The 15,608-nt window shown below is 43.5% G+C and overlaps 1 protein-coding gene across 1 annotated transcript in view; it reads left to right on the forward strand.

Annotated features, from left to right (window-relative positions):
* Positions 1-15,608, forward strand: part of NINL (ninein like) — a 331,277-nt gene that overhangs the window by 118,996 nt on the left and 196,673 nt on the right. The window contains 3 exon segments of the mRNA XM_029594490.1: positions 8,335-8,431; positions 9,124-9,299; positions 14,657-14,723. Of these exon segments, the coding sequence (XP_029450350.1) occupies positions 8,335-8,431; positions 9,124-9,299; positions 14,657-14,723 (340 nt within the window).

Genomic DNA, 15,608 nt, shown 5'->3' on the forward strand with positions numbered 1-15,608 from the left:
AGTTAGAAGGACTCTGAAATGGATCCTGAATTGAACCGGTAACCACTGAAGCTTGCACAACACAGGGGTGCTGTGATCACTGCGTTTCTTGCCTTCAGTTCACCTAGTGTTGGTGTTTTGTAGAAGCTGCGAAGGCCTGAGAGTTGAGGGTGGCAAGCCCACATGCAAAGCACTTAAACGCTGCCAGCAGCTGTTCCTTCTAAAGTGCACAGCTGTGTATCCAGGACCCAGCAAGAGAAGCAGTGGGAACCTGTACTGCTGTCCCCACTACCCATTTTCGGTCTGTGCTGGCTGTGCAAGTTTGTTAAAAAATCGCTGGTAGGAATGACCTGTAAGCTGTTCTGGCGATGAATGAGATCAGCCTACAGTTTTGAACAAGTTTGGAACACATTCGTCTGGCTGGCACAGACTGAGAGGAGTAGTGGGGACAGCCACACAGTCTGGCGGAAGAGCGGAAGTCCAGTTAGAGGAATTTAGCAGTAAGGTGAGGAAGAGAGAAACTGATAGGGTAGGTGGGGGATTGGGAGAGGAAGAAATAAGAGAAACTGGTGGGAGATTGCTGGGCCTGGAGAAAGGTGATGAGAAAAACTGGTGGGGGAGTGTGGAGGGGGAAGGAGAAAATCTGGTGGCAGATTCATGTGAATGGTGGAGGGAGATGAGAGAAACTGGGGGGACTGATGGGGCTGGGGAGGAAAAGGATCAGGAGAGAGGGATGAGGCAAGGAAAAAACATTGGGAGGGAAGGGGTGAAAAGGAGGTGAGAATGGAGAGGGGGAAGGAGGGAAGAACCTATGGAGGGAGGGAAGAGGATAAGCGCATCTGGGGTGAGAGAGAAATGTAGAGGAGGTTCTGGAGGGAGCGAGAAGGGGGTAGAACCTTTGGAGACAGGACATGAGAAGGAGAGAAGAGCATCTGGCAGGAGGGAAGGAGTGAGTGAGAGGGGAAGAGCGTCTGGAGGGATGGAGAGATGGTGTAAAGGACCTGGAGGGGCTGGGAAGGGATTGAGAGGCAGTGTAAAGAGACAGAACTGTGGAGGTGGTGAGAGAGAGAAACAGGACAAGCCTGTGAAGGAGGGTAAGGGTGTGGAAATGGGACTGGGATGGAGGTGAAAGGAGGAGATAGGGAGTAAGAGAGAAGAATAGAGGCTAGATATCAGGAGGGGATAAGTGACAGTAAAGGAGATGACGCTGTGAGGAAATGAGTCAGTGGAAAGTAGATGAGGGATGAGGATGGGTGAGTAAAGAGAGTGGAAATAGAGTAGGTGAGAGACAGAGGGGGGGTATAGCAGGCGGGGGAAGGAGAGACAGAGGAGGTGAGAGTGGGAGATAGACACTACAGATTGGAGGATGAGAGAAGGGGAGAAAGGGATAAAATCTAGCTATGAGTGGATAGAGAGGCAGGGAAGAGTGAAAAGGAGAAAACGATAAAGGGAAGGATCAATCTGAGAGACAGATGTAGAGAAAGAAGGGAAGAATTAAAATTAAATGGATAGGAAATCCTATAAAAAAAGAACAGGGGAAATCTATCAGGTTGAAAAGAGAGACCATGACCAACCCAATTAGAAAAAATTCCCATTTTCAATTTTTTAGAGGTTGGAATATATCTGTTTTGAGAAATGGGCATATTAAGAACATGCCATACTGGATCAGACCAAGCCCAGCATCCTGTTTCCAACAGTGGCCAATCCAAGCCATAAGAACCTGGCAAGTTCCAAAAACTAAGTCTATTCCATTCTACTGTTGCTAGTAATAGCAGTGGCTATTTTCTAAGTCAACTTAATTAATAGTAGATAATGGAATTCTCCTCCAAGAATGTATCCAATCCTTTTTTAAACCCAGCTACACTAACTGCACTAACCACATCCCCTGGCAACAAATTCCAGAGTTTAATTGTACGTTGAGTGAAAAAGAACTTTCTCCGATTAGTTTTAAATGTGCTACTTGCTAACTTCATGGAGTGCCCCCTAGTGTTTCTATTATCCGAAAGAGTAAATAACCGATTCACATCTACCCGTTCTAGACCTCTCATGATTTTAAACACTTCTATCATATCCTCCCTATTTTGTAAAGTACAGGACAAAATGTATTTCTATTTCTCTTTCTTCAGCATTGCTTGGCTCACAGAGTTCTTGGGTTTTCCATTTCAATTTTTGCCTGCTTGTCTCAGATTCTAATTTGTGGGCCTATCCATGTTCTGCATGTCTGACCAAGGTGAGGGATTCTGCTAATGTGTAGTTCCTGGGTAGGGATCTGTAGCTATCCATCTTGTTTTGTTTCTCCCAGAAGATGGTGTATTGGTATTTTAGGGCAGATTTGTTATTTGAGTCCTTGGAGATAGCGCTGTTATGATATGATAGGTTTGCTATATAGGTTCTGAATGTTTTTTTTTTTTTTTTTTTTGCAGAGTATTGAGTTACTTCACAAAGTGCCTGGTAGTGGAAAGTGTTTGTGTTGCTGTTACTGAGGTGACAACACAATTTGAATATACAGTGGCTTGCAATAGTATTCGACTCCCTAAAAAGTCAGATTTGTGTGGATTACAATTGACCCTTACACAGATTGCCCCAGAAAGTATGTTTATTGCAAACCAGTATTCTCTTAAATTTTCAAAGTCACAATTCATTATTTCTCTGCGCTTTTTGTAAAATAAAATTAAAAACTGAAAAATGCTGCTTGCATAAGTATTCATCTCCTTCAGACTAGTACTTGGTAGAAGTTGGTTGAATGATTCTTTCAAACAGCTGTAATGATAGTTATACTGAGAGGTTGAGACTGGCCAAGTTTTTAAAAAATTGCACCAAAGGACCCTGGGACTTTCTCTTCTTGTGTCTTTTTTTTAGCCAGTTTAAAGGCAGGGGGCCATGCTGTGGGAGTGTGGGGGTAGGTGTGGTATGGAAATGTCTGATTTCTGCCGGCCCCTCTCCATTGCCTCCCCAACTACTTCTGTCTAGGGATGCCACTGGAAGGAAGTGATGTCAGGCGCTGCCAATTGAAAATGATTGTGCCAGGGGACAGGGCATCCACCATGCAGGTCCCTGAAGTGGTTGTCTTGATTTGCCCTCCCTCCCCACTAGGACAGCTCTGCATGCACTGCAAATAAAATCTATGGATAGAAGTAGTTTTCAGTTGGCAGCAGAGAACAATATAGACTAAATATGACTGCAGAACTTTCTGCTTTCCTTTTTTTTTTTTATTGACAAGTGCTTGGTTTAAGAGAACAAACCCTTTTTGTTCGTCTCTTTAATCTACAGATTGCATATTGCTAATTGAAAGGGTATTACACTGCTTTAGTAGGATAAACATTTCCAAATAGGCAGTTTACGTTCTGTGTTTGCTTTCTGTCTGTACAATGAATTGTTTCTCCTTCTGAGTAGAATCATTTTAACTTGCTACATTTTTTTAATTACTTAAAATTCATTTCTGCAATTTATTTATTTATTTAGATTTATATTCCGTTTTTCACACTTTTTTTTTTCAGCACGTCAAAGCGGATTACATTGAGGTACTGTAGGTATTTCCCTATCCCCAGAGGGCTTACAATCTAACAGGCCGATACAGTACAGTGCACTGTTAACCCGCGATTGGACGCGTGTTTTCGAAGCGCTAGCGTTACCCCCTTATTCAGTAAGGGGTCGAAAACGCGCATCCAATCCCCCCGAACCTAATAGCACCCGCAACATGCAAATGCATGTTGATGGCCCTATTAGGTATTCCCGCATGATTCAGAAAGGAAAATGTGCAGCCAAGCTGTACATTTTACTTTCAGAAATTAGCGCCTACCCAAAGGTAGGCGCTAATTTCTCCGGGCACCGGGAAAGTGCACAGAAAAGCAGTAAAAACTGCATTTCTGTGCACCCTCCGACTTAATATCATGGAGATATTAAGTCGGAGATCCCGAAAGTTACAAAAAAAAAAAAAAAAATTGAAGTCGGCCTGCGGCTCGCGGGTTAAAAATCGGACGCTCAATTTTGCCGGCGTCCGGTTTCCGAACCCGTGGCTGTCAACGGGTTTGAGAACCAATGCCGGCAAAATTGAGCGTCGGCTGTCAAACCCGCTGACAGATGCAGCTCCTGTCCTAAAAGAGGAGCTAGGGATGTGCTAGTGTCCCTAGCGCCTTTTTTTACCTATTTTTACTGCCGACCCTAATTTGAATACTGAATCGCGCGCAGAGGAGAGTGGCCTGTGAGCACGCCGGGAGAACGGGTGTTCGCCTTCTCTCCTGCGGACTTTACTATATCAGCCCGTAAGTTTGTACCTGAGGCAATGGAGGGTAAAGCGACTTGACCAAGGTCACAAGGAGCGACAGTGGGACTTGAACCCTGGTCTTTAATGTTAAAGACATGCTAAATTGAACAAAGTGAATTCTGCCTTAATCTCATTGAACAAAGGAGTTGACTGGTGTGTATGTAATCCCGGGGCTGACAGTGCTGGATAAAGGTCCCAGGAACCACACCTCAAGCATAAGTCTTTCTTTCAGTTAAAGTCTTCCCAAGCTATGATGTTTTTGGAGTTTTCGTAATTCCCTGGGCGATGCGGGGAAGAATTTTCTTCTAGGCCCTGTGCATTACATTTAGTAAGTCCTGAGTTAACGGTAGTTAAACAGCACTGGCAATCACAGTAGCAGTAATCACACTGGAAGCAGGGATGTTCCAACATAACTTTTACTGATGAATGATGACATTTCTGAAAGGTTTTTTTTTTACAGCTTTAGTTGTTTCCATGTATGTTACAAATTTAGTTCTTTAAGCAGATTTCTTTTTCATACATTTATATTGATGGTTCAATTTAAAGTCCAATTAATAAATCCGTTTCCTCTCCAATCAATATTATGGCAATTTGTCCCTCCCAGTTAATAAGGGAGAGTCCTTTTAGTTAAATTGATGATATAGACATAATCCAGAAAACTCCTACCTTTCTGGAAGTTCTTCCTTCTCCAGCCTACTATGTCACGGTACTTGAAATCACCTCTTTCTCCTCTTCTCTTTGAATCTCCTTGAGATGATGAGGAATCTGCTCCCTTCTCTTCTTCATCCGGAACTGGATGAAAACCCAACTCCTATTCAGAACTGCTCACAGTCCTCCTGGGTTCGCTAGCTGAGAAACACCGCTCCTTTGTTATACATACACTGAGCCTCTCTCTGGTTGAGTACTCGTGCATGTTATAAAATGAAAGATTCAAAAAGGAGAAACCGAAACATGAGACGAGGAGGGTGGGAAAAAACCTCCTCTTAGCACGGAACAAAAAGGGTTCCAAAACATGATCCTTAACTGAGCAAAGGCTCTCGGTTTCCTCTCTTATCCCAAGTCTCATTTCTAGATACCTCAGAAGCCTTCCTCCGTAGAAATAAACAAAACCAGGGAGCAGCCATGGCCGTGCTGTCCCTGGAAGGGTAAACGTAAGACTCCACTCCCTAAAATGGCGGTAGGGGTTTATACACTCCAAGACGGTAACTTTCAAACAGGCGTGCGGGTGCACATATGCACACGTTCGTCGGCCTGCATCCAGGGACATGGCCATTTTATAACATACGCTCCTGTCCCCATGCACATGCGCGTGCAGTTTTAAGTAGACGTGCGCCTATGCACGAAATGCCGCTTCTACCGAATAAGTGGGGGGGCTTTTAATAGACATGTGTGCTGACGCCAGTTTGTTACTTTTTGCCCAGGTAAGGGATAGGACTTCCAAACCCCCCCCCCCCCAGTTTAATAGCTTCCCTGTTAGCCCTGATCTTTAAAACCTCGCTGATCTACCTAGAATGTTTTGTTTTTATAACCTATACTTCATCAATAGCAGAAGTAAAGTTATACAGCAGGGGATGCCGGTGCGGGTCTGTACACAAGTATTTACCCGCAAATTTCAAGTTAAAATCCAGGAACGTCCATGTCCTGCCCCTTTTTTTTTTTTTTTTTTAAACTTTTCATTTGTGGCCTTTAAAATCCACTCAGTGAGTGCCGGCCCAACTTGTGCACGTATCTCCCGGTTTTGGCGCGTGCTAGACTTTTAAAATTCACCTTTTAAGTGTACACCATTATGAGCTCCACATGGGGGAAGCCTTCACCCACACTACTTTTCTTATTTTCCCCTATAACGATGGAATATTCCCCATGGTTTCTGGTAGAGATCTGGTAGGATCTTTACATGTGTTTATTTTTTTTAAAACAATATTTATAGCCACTTAAGGAGAGAGTGGGTGGCCTATTGGTTAGAACACAGGCCTGCAACCTTTCAACAAAGAGTCATTTTTAAATTTTCTTTGACCAAAATGTTCTGAGAGCCACATTACATACCTAAATATTAATGCATCTCCCCCCCTAAATGTTACGTGTGCCATCTGCAGCAGACCGCAGTGCAGCCCCCTCACCTTCTTACTCGGACTCCAGCTCCTGGTTCCTTCTTGCTAGTGGCGGTGGACCACCGGTTCCGACCTCGGGCCTCTGGCTCTGCCCCCGGTGCCTCCGGCTCTGCCATGGTCCCCAGTGTTGCCAGTCAAGATGCCATTGCTCGTCCGGCCGCTCCATGTGGTCCGCGGAGAGACACCGCCACCCGCGCCGTGCCCCACCCTAGGCGCGTGCGCACGCATCGCTAATCCTTTCCAAAGGCCCGCGGCGGGAACCTGGCTGCAGCCCCAGATGATGATGTCAGACTCTCCAGGGTATTTAAGCTCAGGCCTCGCTCTCTAGCGTTGCCTTTGCAACAAGTCTCCTCATACTCCAAGTACTCGTTGCTGATAGAGAATACTCTCTATTCCTTGTTCCTGACCTTCGTTGTTCCCGGTTTCTGTCTTCATTGTTCCTGCCCTGTCTATCTTTTGGACTCACTCTATGGATATCGACTTTGCTTTGTTTGACTACGCTTCAGTCTATCTCCAGACCCGGACCTCTGCTACGCCTGACTACGCCTGACTTCTCCGTGATCAGACCATTGCCTTGATTAACTACGCTATAGACTTCTCCATGTTCAGAATTCTACATTGCCTGCCGCCGGCCCTGATCCAAGCCTGTCATTGACGCCTCTCTTAGCCTAGAGTAGTTAGGCATAGCAGAGGTCTGAATAATAGAAGGACTAGGGGGCATTCCATGAAGTTAGCAAGTAGCACATTTAAGACTAATCGGAGAAAATTCTTTTTCACTCAACGCACAATAAAGCTCTGGAATTTGTTACCAGAGTGCAGTTAGTGTAGCTGGGTTAAAAAAAAGGTTTGGATAAGTTCTTGGAGGAGAAGTCCATTAATGGCTATTAATCAAGTTTACTTAGGGACTAGCCACTGCTATTAATTGCATCAGTAGCATGGGATCTTCTTAGTGTTTGGGTAATTGCCAGGTTCTTGTGGCCTGGTTTGGTCTCTGTTGGAAACAGGATGCTGGGTTTGATGGACCCTTGGTCTGACCCAGCATGGCAATTTCTTATGTTCTTAGGTGCATTTTGAGAATAATACTACAGCTTTTCATAGGGAGAGTCCACCAGACAACCACCCCTACATTCACCGCCGCGTGAACTGCTTGATCACAATTGGCACTGCAGTGAACAAGTGTCCCATATTCACCCACCAGACATCTGGTAAACTTACTCTAACCCCAGTACAACTGTAGGTCATGGACTGGGGGGGGGGGGGGGGGGGAGCAGTGCTGGGGCCATGCTCGACCCCAAATCTCTGACAGCAACGGAAGAAAAGAAGCCTCATTGGTGGCAGGTGGGACAGCAGATTATCTCCTTTTACGTAGCCCCCCTCCTCAACATTACTGCGATCCCCTCACCAACCCTCCATGTTCCTAAAGAGTCAGAGGGTCGAGGCATTGCAGCGCTTCAGGCTGCTTCCTCCTCCTCCTCCTCCTCGGCTACCCCAAATCCTCTTAGGGTGAACTCTGCTGGCAGACTGGAAGAAGGGAGCATAAAGCAGTGGCTTCCATTGCATGGGCTACCTCATGTTTTGCCCATCTGGCCAGAGTTTACTGTCTGTATAGATTTCTGTCTACTAATTCTTCTGGTTTTTTTTCCCCAGTCATAAGGTCAAGATGGATGGGAATGGTGATGTGTTTACTATTAAAAAATGTTAATAAATGGGGAAAACAGTACCTAAGCATTAAAGTGTTAACATTGCATGAGGATGCTGTGAGTTTCTTGCTGAAACACATCTAACTACTGTATATCCAGAGTAAATTTGTTTCTCTTTGTTGAAGAAGGGGGAAAGGAAAGTGGTGTGAGGATCACCAGGGAGCTTGGGAATGCAGATATACAATTTCTATAATGGCGGCCAAATATGAACACTGATTACCACACCAGGAAATTCAGTTACTTGGCTGGGACACTGAACTTGAGCTTTTTGTGTTTTCACTAGGTCAATTTCGAAGAGTTCAAAGAAGGTTTTGTAGCAGTACTGTCAACTACTATTGAATTTGGCCTATCCGAAGAGGAGAGTAGCTATCTGGAACCAGGTGAGAAGCTTCTTGTCTAATTTTTTCTCCTGTAAAACTTTAAAGTCCTTTTTAGTTGGACTCTTTGCCATTTGCAATATCTTTTATTGGTCCAATACAATTATCATTTGAGGGGGGTGATGTAGCTGAGCTTTCCAGACTGCATTTAGAGAGTTGCTCCAAATTACCTTTTCCTAAGGTTGTTATCCTGCTTTGTTCTGTTTCCAGTTCCAGTCCATTAGGAATCCACCGAAATCTCCCCAGTTCTGATTTTCTGGCATTGCTCAGATTACTGCTGCTGCTGCATCACTAAAAATAACGAAATTGAGCTGGCCCAAGGCATTGCATTGCTGTGTGGAGAGCCTGGATTCAAGTTCCCAGCCAGGCCTATACATGTTTTTGGTACCATAGCCCAAACGAGGCTGGCTCTGAGCCAGAAATCCAAAGAAGCAGGAGAAAACTGCTGGGGTCATTAAAAAAAAAAAAAAAAAGCCCCAAAGTTTTATGGACTTTTCTCCTCCTGCCTCTTTGGGTGATTTTCCTCCTTACAGTGGTGTCGTCTTGGCTCCACTTCCCTTAGAGAGTCTGACCATGTGGGAGAGCGAGAGGTGCTTGCCGAACGCTCGTAGAAGGATGAAGCCTCCTCACTTTGAGAATCACTGGTCTGGGCAGTCCTGTTTTAATCTTTGTTGGGGTTTTTTTGGCTCATGCAGTGGTTCCAGAAGAAGTGAAACCCAAGTTTGTGAAAGGCGCTAAACGTTATGGCCGCCGTTCCCGGCCCGAGTTTCAGGTCACAGAAGTGGAAAGCCCCAAGTTTTTACAAGAGCACCAAGCTAAGGGCACGAGGAAGAGTCAGCTGAGACGCTCAGCATCCCTGGAGAGCGTGGAGGTAGGTGTGGTCATCTCCCCATTATTCTCAACAGCCAACTCTGTTTAACTGGGCCTTTCTGTAAGGCTGGGAGCTGAACTTAATCCAAGACATTGTTCACGGTATAAAGGGCTAATGGGTTAGATACATTTTGGATTTCTTCTTCGGACCCTTGTACAGCATTTCCTTTTATACCCCATAGAGATGGGATTTTTCATGGTGTGTAACACATTTTCTTCCCAATGATTGCAGCAAAAGTGCACCTTGAACCAAAGAACTTAAAGAAGCAACCTGAGGTGGATTTTAGCTTTCGTGCCTTGTATATTAATCTTCTTCAGAGTTCTCCTTTCTCATTTTGTTGCTTAGAGATGTAACCCTGAACCTGTGGAACACTTTTAATATTCACACAAGGCCAGTCACAGAAAAGATATTGAGGCTAAGTCACATACACAGTCACGATCCACCAGATCGAGGGGTAAGAGGATATCCTCAGGGCCCAAGATGTATGTTGTGTCAATCACCAAGTGCATTTAAAAAAAAAACCAAAACAGAGACATGTGATTGCTGTTCCAACATAAATTTTTTTAAGAAGCACTTATGAGGTAACAGGAATCTGACACAGAATACGCTTTTCCTTTCATAAATCCACAACCCAGTCAGCAACTGTATGGTCTTTCCTTTCTCTTAGTGGGGTCCCCCTTATTCCTTTCTGAAATTTAAGGCCTCCACCAACTATTCCAGCTGGACTTTAGGGACTGTATAACAGGCTTATCCTCCAATTTGCAGTGGCACCAGAATAATGCTGACAGTCTAGTTGGATCCTTTTCTTTACTTCCACCTCTGTTTCTCATTGTGTACCGGGTAGGCACTTCCTTGACTCTCTTTCATATACTGGATTGATATAAGCTACGAGCCAGCACCTGAGTGCCCCATCTCTTCCTTTCTTCTACTTCCTCTGGATTCTGAATGACTATCCTTATCTTATCCAAGATTTCTGCCATGTGGGCACTGACTTTTTCAGGGCTGAGAGAATCAGATGGAAAAGAAACAAGTTCCCAGACAAAAAAAACCGAGAGAGGACATTTTTCCAAACTTCCTTTAAACTGAAGACTTAAAATAGAGAATCTTCTTTAACCTCAAAAGGTAAAATCAATCAGAAAATCTCTGAAATCTGAATATTATCTATGTCTCACTGAATTGGGCCTAGGAAAACACACTTCTCCCTTAAACTTTCAACTTAAAAATCCACAGTACCTCTGCGGGTCTCTGTTTATGTGGATATAGGAAACAACCATTTCAGCAGCCTCACATAGGTGTGTGGTGGCGCAGATGGAGTGGGGCCCTGTATAGAATTAACGTTTTTTAAATAAAAGGTGTGCCCCCCCTTTTTTTTTTTATAAGGTCATATCTCCAGATACGTGGGAATTTAGGGGTGCTGCAAGCATTCTTGCTGCCATGTTGCTGGTCTGCTGGATCTCTGTGCTGCCATAATGAACGTTTTTCAAAACTCACAGGTTAGTTCTTTTTGGCTATGCTAATCTCGCGGCGCACGAGCTCATCAGTTTCTGCCAGCCAGCAAGTTTTGAAAATGCTCTTGGAGCTGGTGCAGAGATTCAGCAGAGGGGCAGCAGGCCAGCAAGAAGCAGCAGAGATAGAAGCTTGGGTGCCACAGTATTCAAATCGGTGCCCACGTTATCCAGAGCCGTTTCAGTGATGAACAATTCTGCCAAGTCCTCTCTGGTAGCGCTGCTTTAAAATGGATAAATTATTGGAATATTCTATTTAAATTTGATCAACTTGATACAAAAAACATGCAAGTGGTTATAATAGAGATACAAGAAAATCCTTTTGGGAATAACCTTTCCCCTTACATACGCACCTTTTGTGGTGCAAAACTGAGTCATGCAATGGGAGAGGATTTCTTCCAGTTTCAAGCTAATACCCAGAGGAGGAGAAAAACTGGCAAGTTTTATGGCTCGGATAGCAAAACTCCTGTCAGCCTTGTTTTGCCCTTTTGTAAATGAAACTCTGTAGCCCTTGACTCAAGAGATTGGCAAAAAAAAAAAAAAAAAAAGAAAACCCCAAACATGAAGTCACAGAGATTATGATTAGGGGCATCTTAAATGTGTCTTTTGCTGTTCAGTTTCCATTAAAAAAAAAAGATGCTATTTGCCTGGAATCTGGCTCTGAAATGCTTCAAACTGGTAAAAAATTAAGAGTGTCTGAGAGTTGTCAAAGTGGCTTGGATGACTAATGAAGGATGTATTCAATTAGTAGATTTATAACCTGCTTATTGAAAAATACCCTAAGTGCATTATAAGCCATACACAGACAGACTGAAGGAGCTAAAGAAGAAAGAAGAGAAATGGAAGATAAGATACAAACATTCAAATATCTAGCAAGCTTCAATAAAGTACCAAAAAGTAGCATTTTCCAGAGAACGAAAAGCTCAAGGACAAAGGGTCATCATGTGAAACTGAAGAGAAGGAAAGCCAAAAGATCTGTGAGAAAAAAACTCTCTCATAGAGAGGGTGGACATCCAGCAGACGTTATAGGAGTGAAAATAGTGGCAGGAATCAAGCATGCATGGGATAGACACAAAGGGATCGTAGTGTCAGAGAGAGGGAGAAGACCCCAGATCGAGGAAAACCTATGACAGCAAACTGTGTATAGACCAAATAGTCGTTTTCCATCAATATCTTCTATGTTTCTAAGGCTGTCTTTCCAGGAAGCGCTGGATAATAATTAGCCAGTCAGTCCAAAAAACTCTAATTTAAAGTGAAACAAAGATGCCTTCTGTGCTTTGCTGCTGTGCATCAGGTACAGGAGATCACTGCCAGACAGTGCTGTCCATGCTTTGCAGGAGGAAAAACAACAATGCTGAAAATAAACTTACAAAATTGTGCCTTTTCTTCCGTGTGTATCCACCCTTGGCTGTCCCATGAATCTTCTTTGCAGCTCCACTGATAGTCCTGGGAGTAAGGGTCTTCAGGTGGATGGGGAAAGGGCAGAGAGTTTCTTTGGAAAAATAATTGTGAGTTTTGGCACATGCAAAGCTCACAGTAAAAAAAGAGAATACGTAAATATTCCTTTGCCCCGACCCCTTAGAAAAGTGTGAGGTACCATCGTGTGCCAAGCACATTCCTGTCAACTACTTTGTGCTGCTGTTTTAAAGATTAAACTCTGCTATCCTGAGGCGAGAGGTACTAGGACATCCGATCACAATGCCTGTAGGTTCTCCTCTTGTAGCACACCGTAAATGAATATTGATGTTTTGCACACTTGTTACTTAAAAATCAATTGCACAGACCTCTAGTGACCTGATTGAAATGGCTCTCTTCTGAAGAATCCAGCCTCATTTTATCTTAGTAGGATATAGTTTCCTTAGTATTATTTCTCAGGCCATTAACGTTCTTGGCTAAGTTTTCCTATAGTGCTGGATGTGGCAGTTTTCCATCTGTCTGCATTGGGAAAAAGTCCGCAGGTCTTTCTTACCTACTAACTTTGCACCAAGCTTTAAATAGAGAGGAATGAGCTTGCTTTGCCTTCGAAACTCGCCATGGATGCCAAGTACTCGCAGACTTTTATACTTGCTTTTTGTGTGACTATTTTTTTTTCCATGGGAAATGAATGCCCAAGGAACTAAAAATACAATCTATGCATGTTGTTTTTTGATCCTGCCCAAACACACCGCTCAGACCGCCTGCCCCAAACGTGGTTCATTGGGGAACATGTATGCTTTCGGCCGTATAGAGGGTGGGCAGTTGTCAGATAGTTAATCTTTGTGCAGAAATTACTACCTGCAGAAATGGCTTTGGGAAATTGTCCTCTCTGGTTGATTGGTGATATGCTAGCCATTTCTTTCCCAGGGGATCACACCAGGGTTTAAGATAGGACAGCCACAAATCGAGTGACAGAGGAAACATTCAACTGCAAAACAAGGCTGGCATCCACAGACATGGCCATGGGGAGATACTGGAGTCCCGCTGCTCACAATTCAGGACTAGCAGAAGCTCATACTACATAGGGCAAAACCTGGAATCCATGAATTTCTTATTCACCATTCACTGAATAACCTCCCTGTGCTAAAATTCTGATTGTAAGCTCTTTGGGACAATTAGCCATATGGCTTATCCTATGCCTGCAGGGCTAGGCGCATGCAGACCTTTAGAATCTCAAGCAGGTCTGGATAATCAGAGTGTGCAAATTAATCAGGTTTGGGGTCAAGTGTATGTAAGGTCTGTTTGTAGCTCTTCAGGGCAGGAGTTACCTGGGCCTGTATATAAACTGTAGACATGATTAGAATCTCTTTGGCTAGCCATGCACCTTCCCTCCATTTTGTGTTAGCCCTTCCTTCTCTTTTCCTTCTGTTCCTCACTTTCCTAACAGATGAGAAGTGGATCATGATGAAGGTATTAACCAACTGGAATCCATCATTTTGCAGTGAGACTGTCATATATGTCCTTAAGAGGACCTTGCACACGAGTACATGATATTAGAATGAGGTGCCTGGAAAGGAGAGGGGGAAGAAAGAACTTAAGAACATAAGGGTTTGCTTCCAGTGCCATCTGTAAATTCAGCTCACTCAAGTCAAGTGAGGGACAGAGCTGTTTCGATAGCAGGCCCGAGACTCTGGAACTCACTCCCAGTGGAATTGCGATGAAAAGCAGATGTAAAATTGTTTAGAAAAAACCTTAAAACATGGCTGTTTGGTATTGCGTTTAAGAATCTGGAAGGAAAATAGGCAGAGAACTCTTTTCTTCTATCCTTTTACTATATTTTATTTGTTGTAATTTCCTTGAATAATTTTAGTATACTATATTTTACCCTATTTTTTATGTAAGACACTGTATTTTATTCTACTTGTTTCATTTAGGCTATATTTATTTATGTACTCTGTTATTTTAAAAAGATGTAAACAGCTATGACGGCTTGACTGAATAGCAGTATAAAACTTTAACAAATAAATAAATAAACATAAAACTTGCCATACTGGGTCAGACCAAGGGTCCATTAAGCCCAGTTTCCTATTTCCAACAGTGGCCAATCCAGGTCTCAAATACCTGGCAGGATCCCAAACAATAAATAGATCCCATTATACTGTCACGCAGTGATAAGCAGTGGCTAGCTATTCCCCAAGTTTACTTGGTTAATAACAGTTTATAGACTGGATTTTCTATAGAGGAACACAAGAGATTTTGAAAGGTTAATGTGTATTCCTAAATTTTACTAATATTTTATCTGCTTCCCTGCTACCTCTTTGCTTTGAGCATGGTCCTTTCAGTCACAGACAACCAGTTTGCCCAGTATGAGGTCTATAGAGCCCTGGACTTTCTATAATCCTTTTATATTTTTTTCATCATTTTTTGGTGTTGCAGAGTCTTAAGTCTGATGAAGAAGCTGAGAATGCCAAAAAACCTCAGAATGAAATTTTTGAGGCACAAGGTAAAACACAACTTTTTGATACTTTATTTCATTTTTGTGTTAAAAATGATCATTACATATAATAATTAAATACTATTTCACAAGCACCATGGGTAGACAGACTGAACCAGATGTGGGTTAAATAGACACACGACAAGAACCCCCCCCCCCCCCCCCCATAGGGAACCTGGTTAACACTGAACCTTTTACTATTAAATATGAACTTAGTGAGCTTTAATTTACAGATAACTGCTTCCCAAGCACAAGAGAGGCAGTTTATAAACATTCCTTGGAAGACTTCAGTGTCCTCTTACATTAGAGAACAAGAACTTTGTGTTCTCTTATTGGACCAACAAAATGATTTTTGCGCATGCAGATAATTGGACGTGTTTTAGTGCTTTATAGATCTCTTAGATAGCTGAAGAAAAGTTACATGAGGTCCCATAAGCTCTTGTACAATAAATGTATCAAAATTGTTTTTTGTTGGGACTCCAGTGTGGAGGGCAGCAGAGAGAGGAGACTGTCTGGGGGGCTGTGGCTCCGCCGTCATGGCTGTCATCATTGAACTGGGACGTCCCTCTACAGGGTCAGTGGTTTGTAGCAAGAGGGTTTGGGGACTGTAGCGTGAAGGGCAGCAAGGAGGAAAGACTAAGAGTGTTGCAATCTTCCTTCTGATCCAGGCCCTTTACAGCTTCATGTTCCATCAGTTGGCAGGCAAGGGGGGCTGTGGCTCTGTGCATACCCCTCCCCCTCCCCGGCTGATGTCATTGAGCTGGGATTCCCGTCTACATGGGCTGTGGTTTACAACAGAGGACTTTGGGGACTCCAGCGTAAAATATGGCATTGAGGAAAGACCACTGGTACTGCAACCTACAATTTGGTTTGGGTTTCTTACAGCTGATTCGC

Source organism: Rhinatrema bivittatum, chromosome 3 (genome assembly GCF_901001135.1).
Source record: "Rhinatrema bivittatum chromosome 3, aRhiBiv1.1, whole genome shotgun sequence".
Classification (NCBI taxonomy): Eukaryota; Metazoa; Chordata; class Amphibia; order Gymnophiona; family Rhinatrematidae; genus Rhinatrema; species Rhinatrema bivittatum.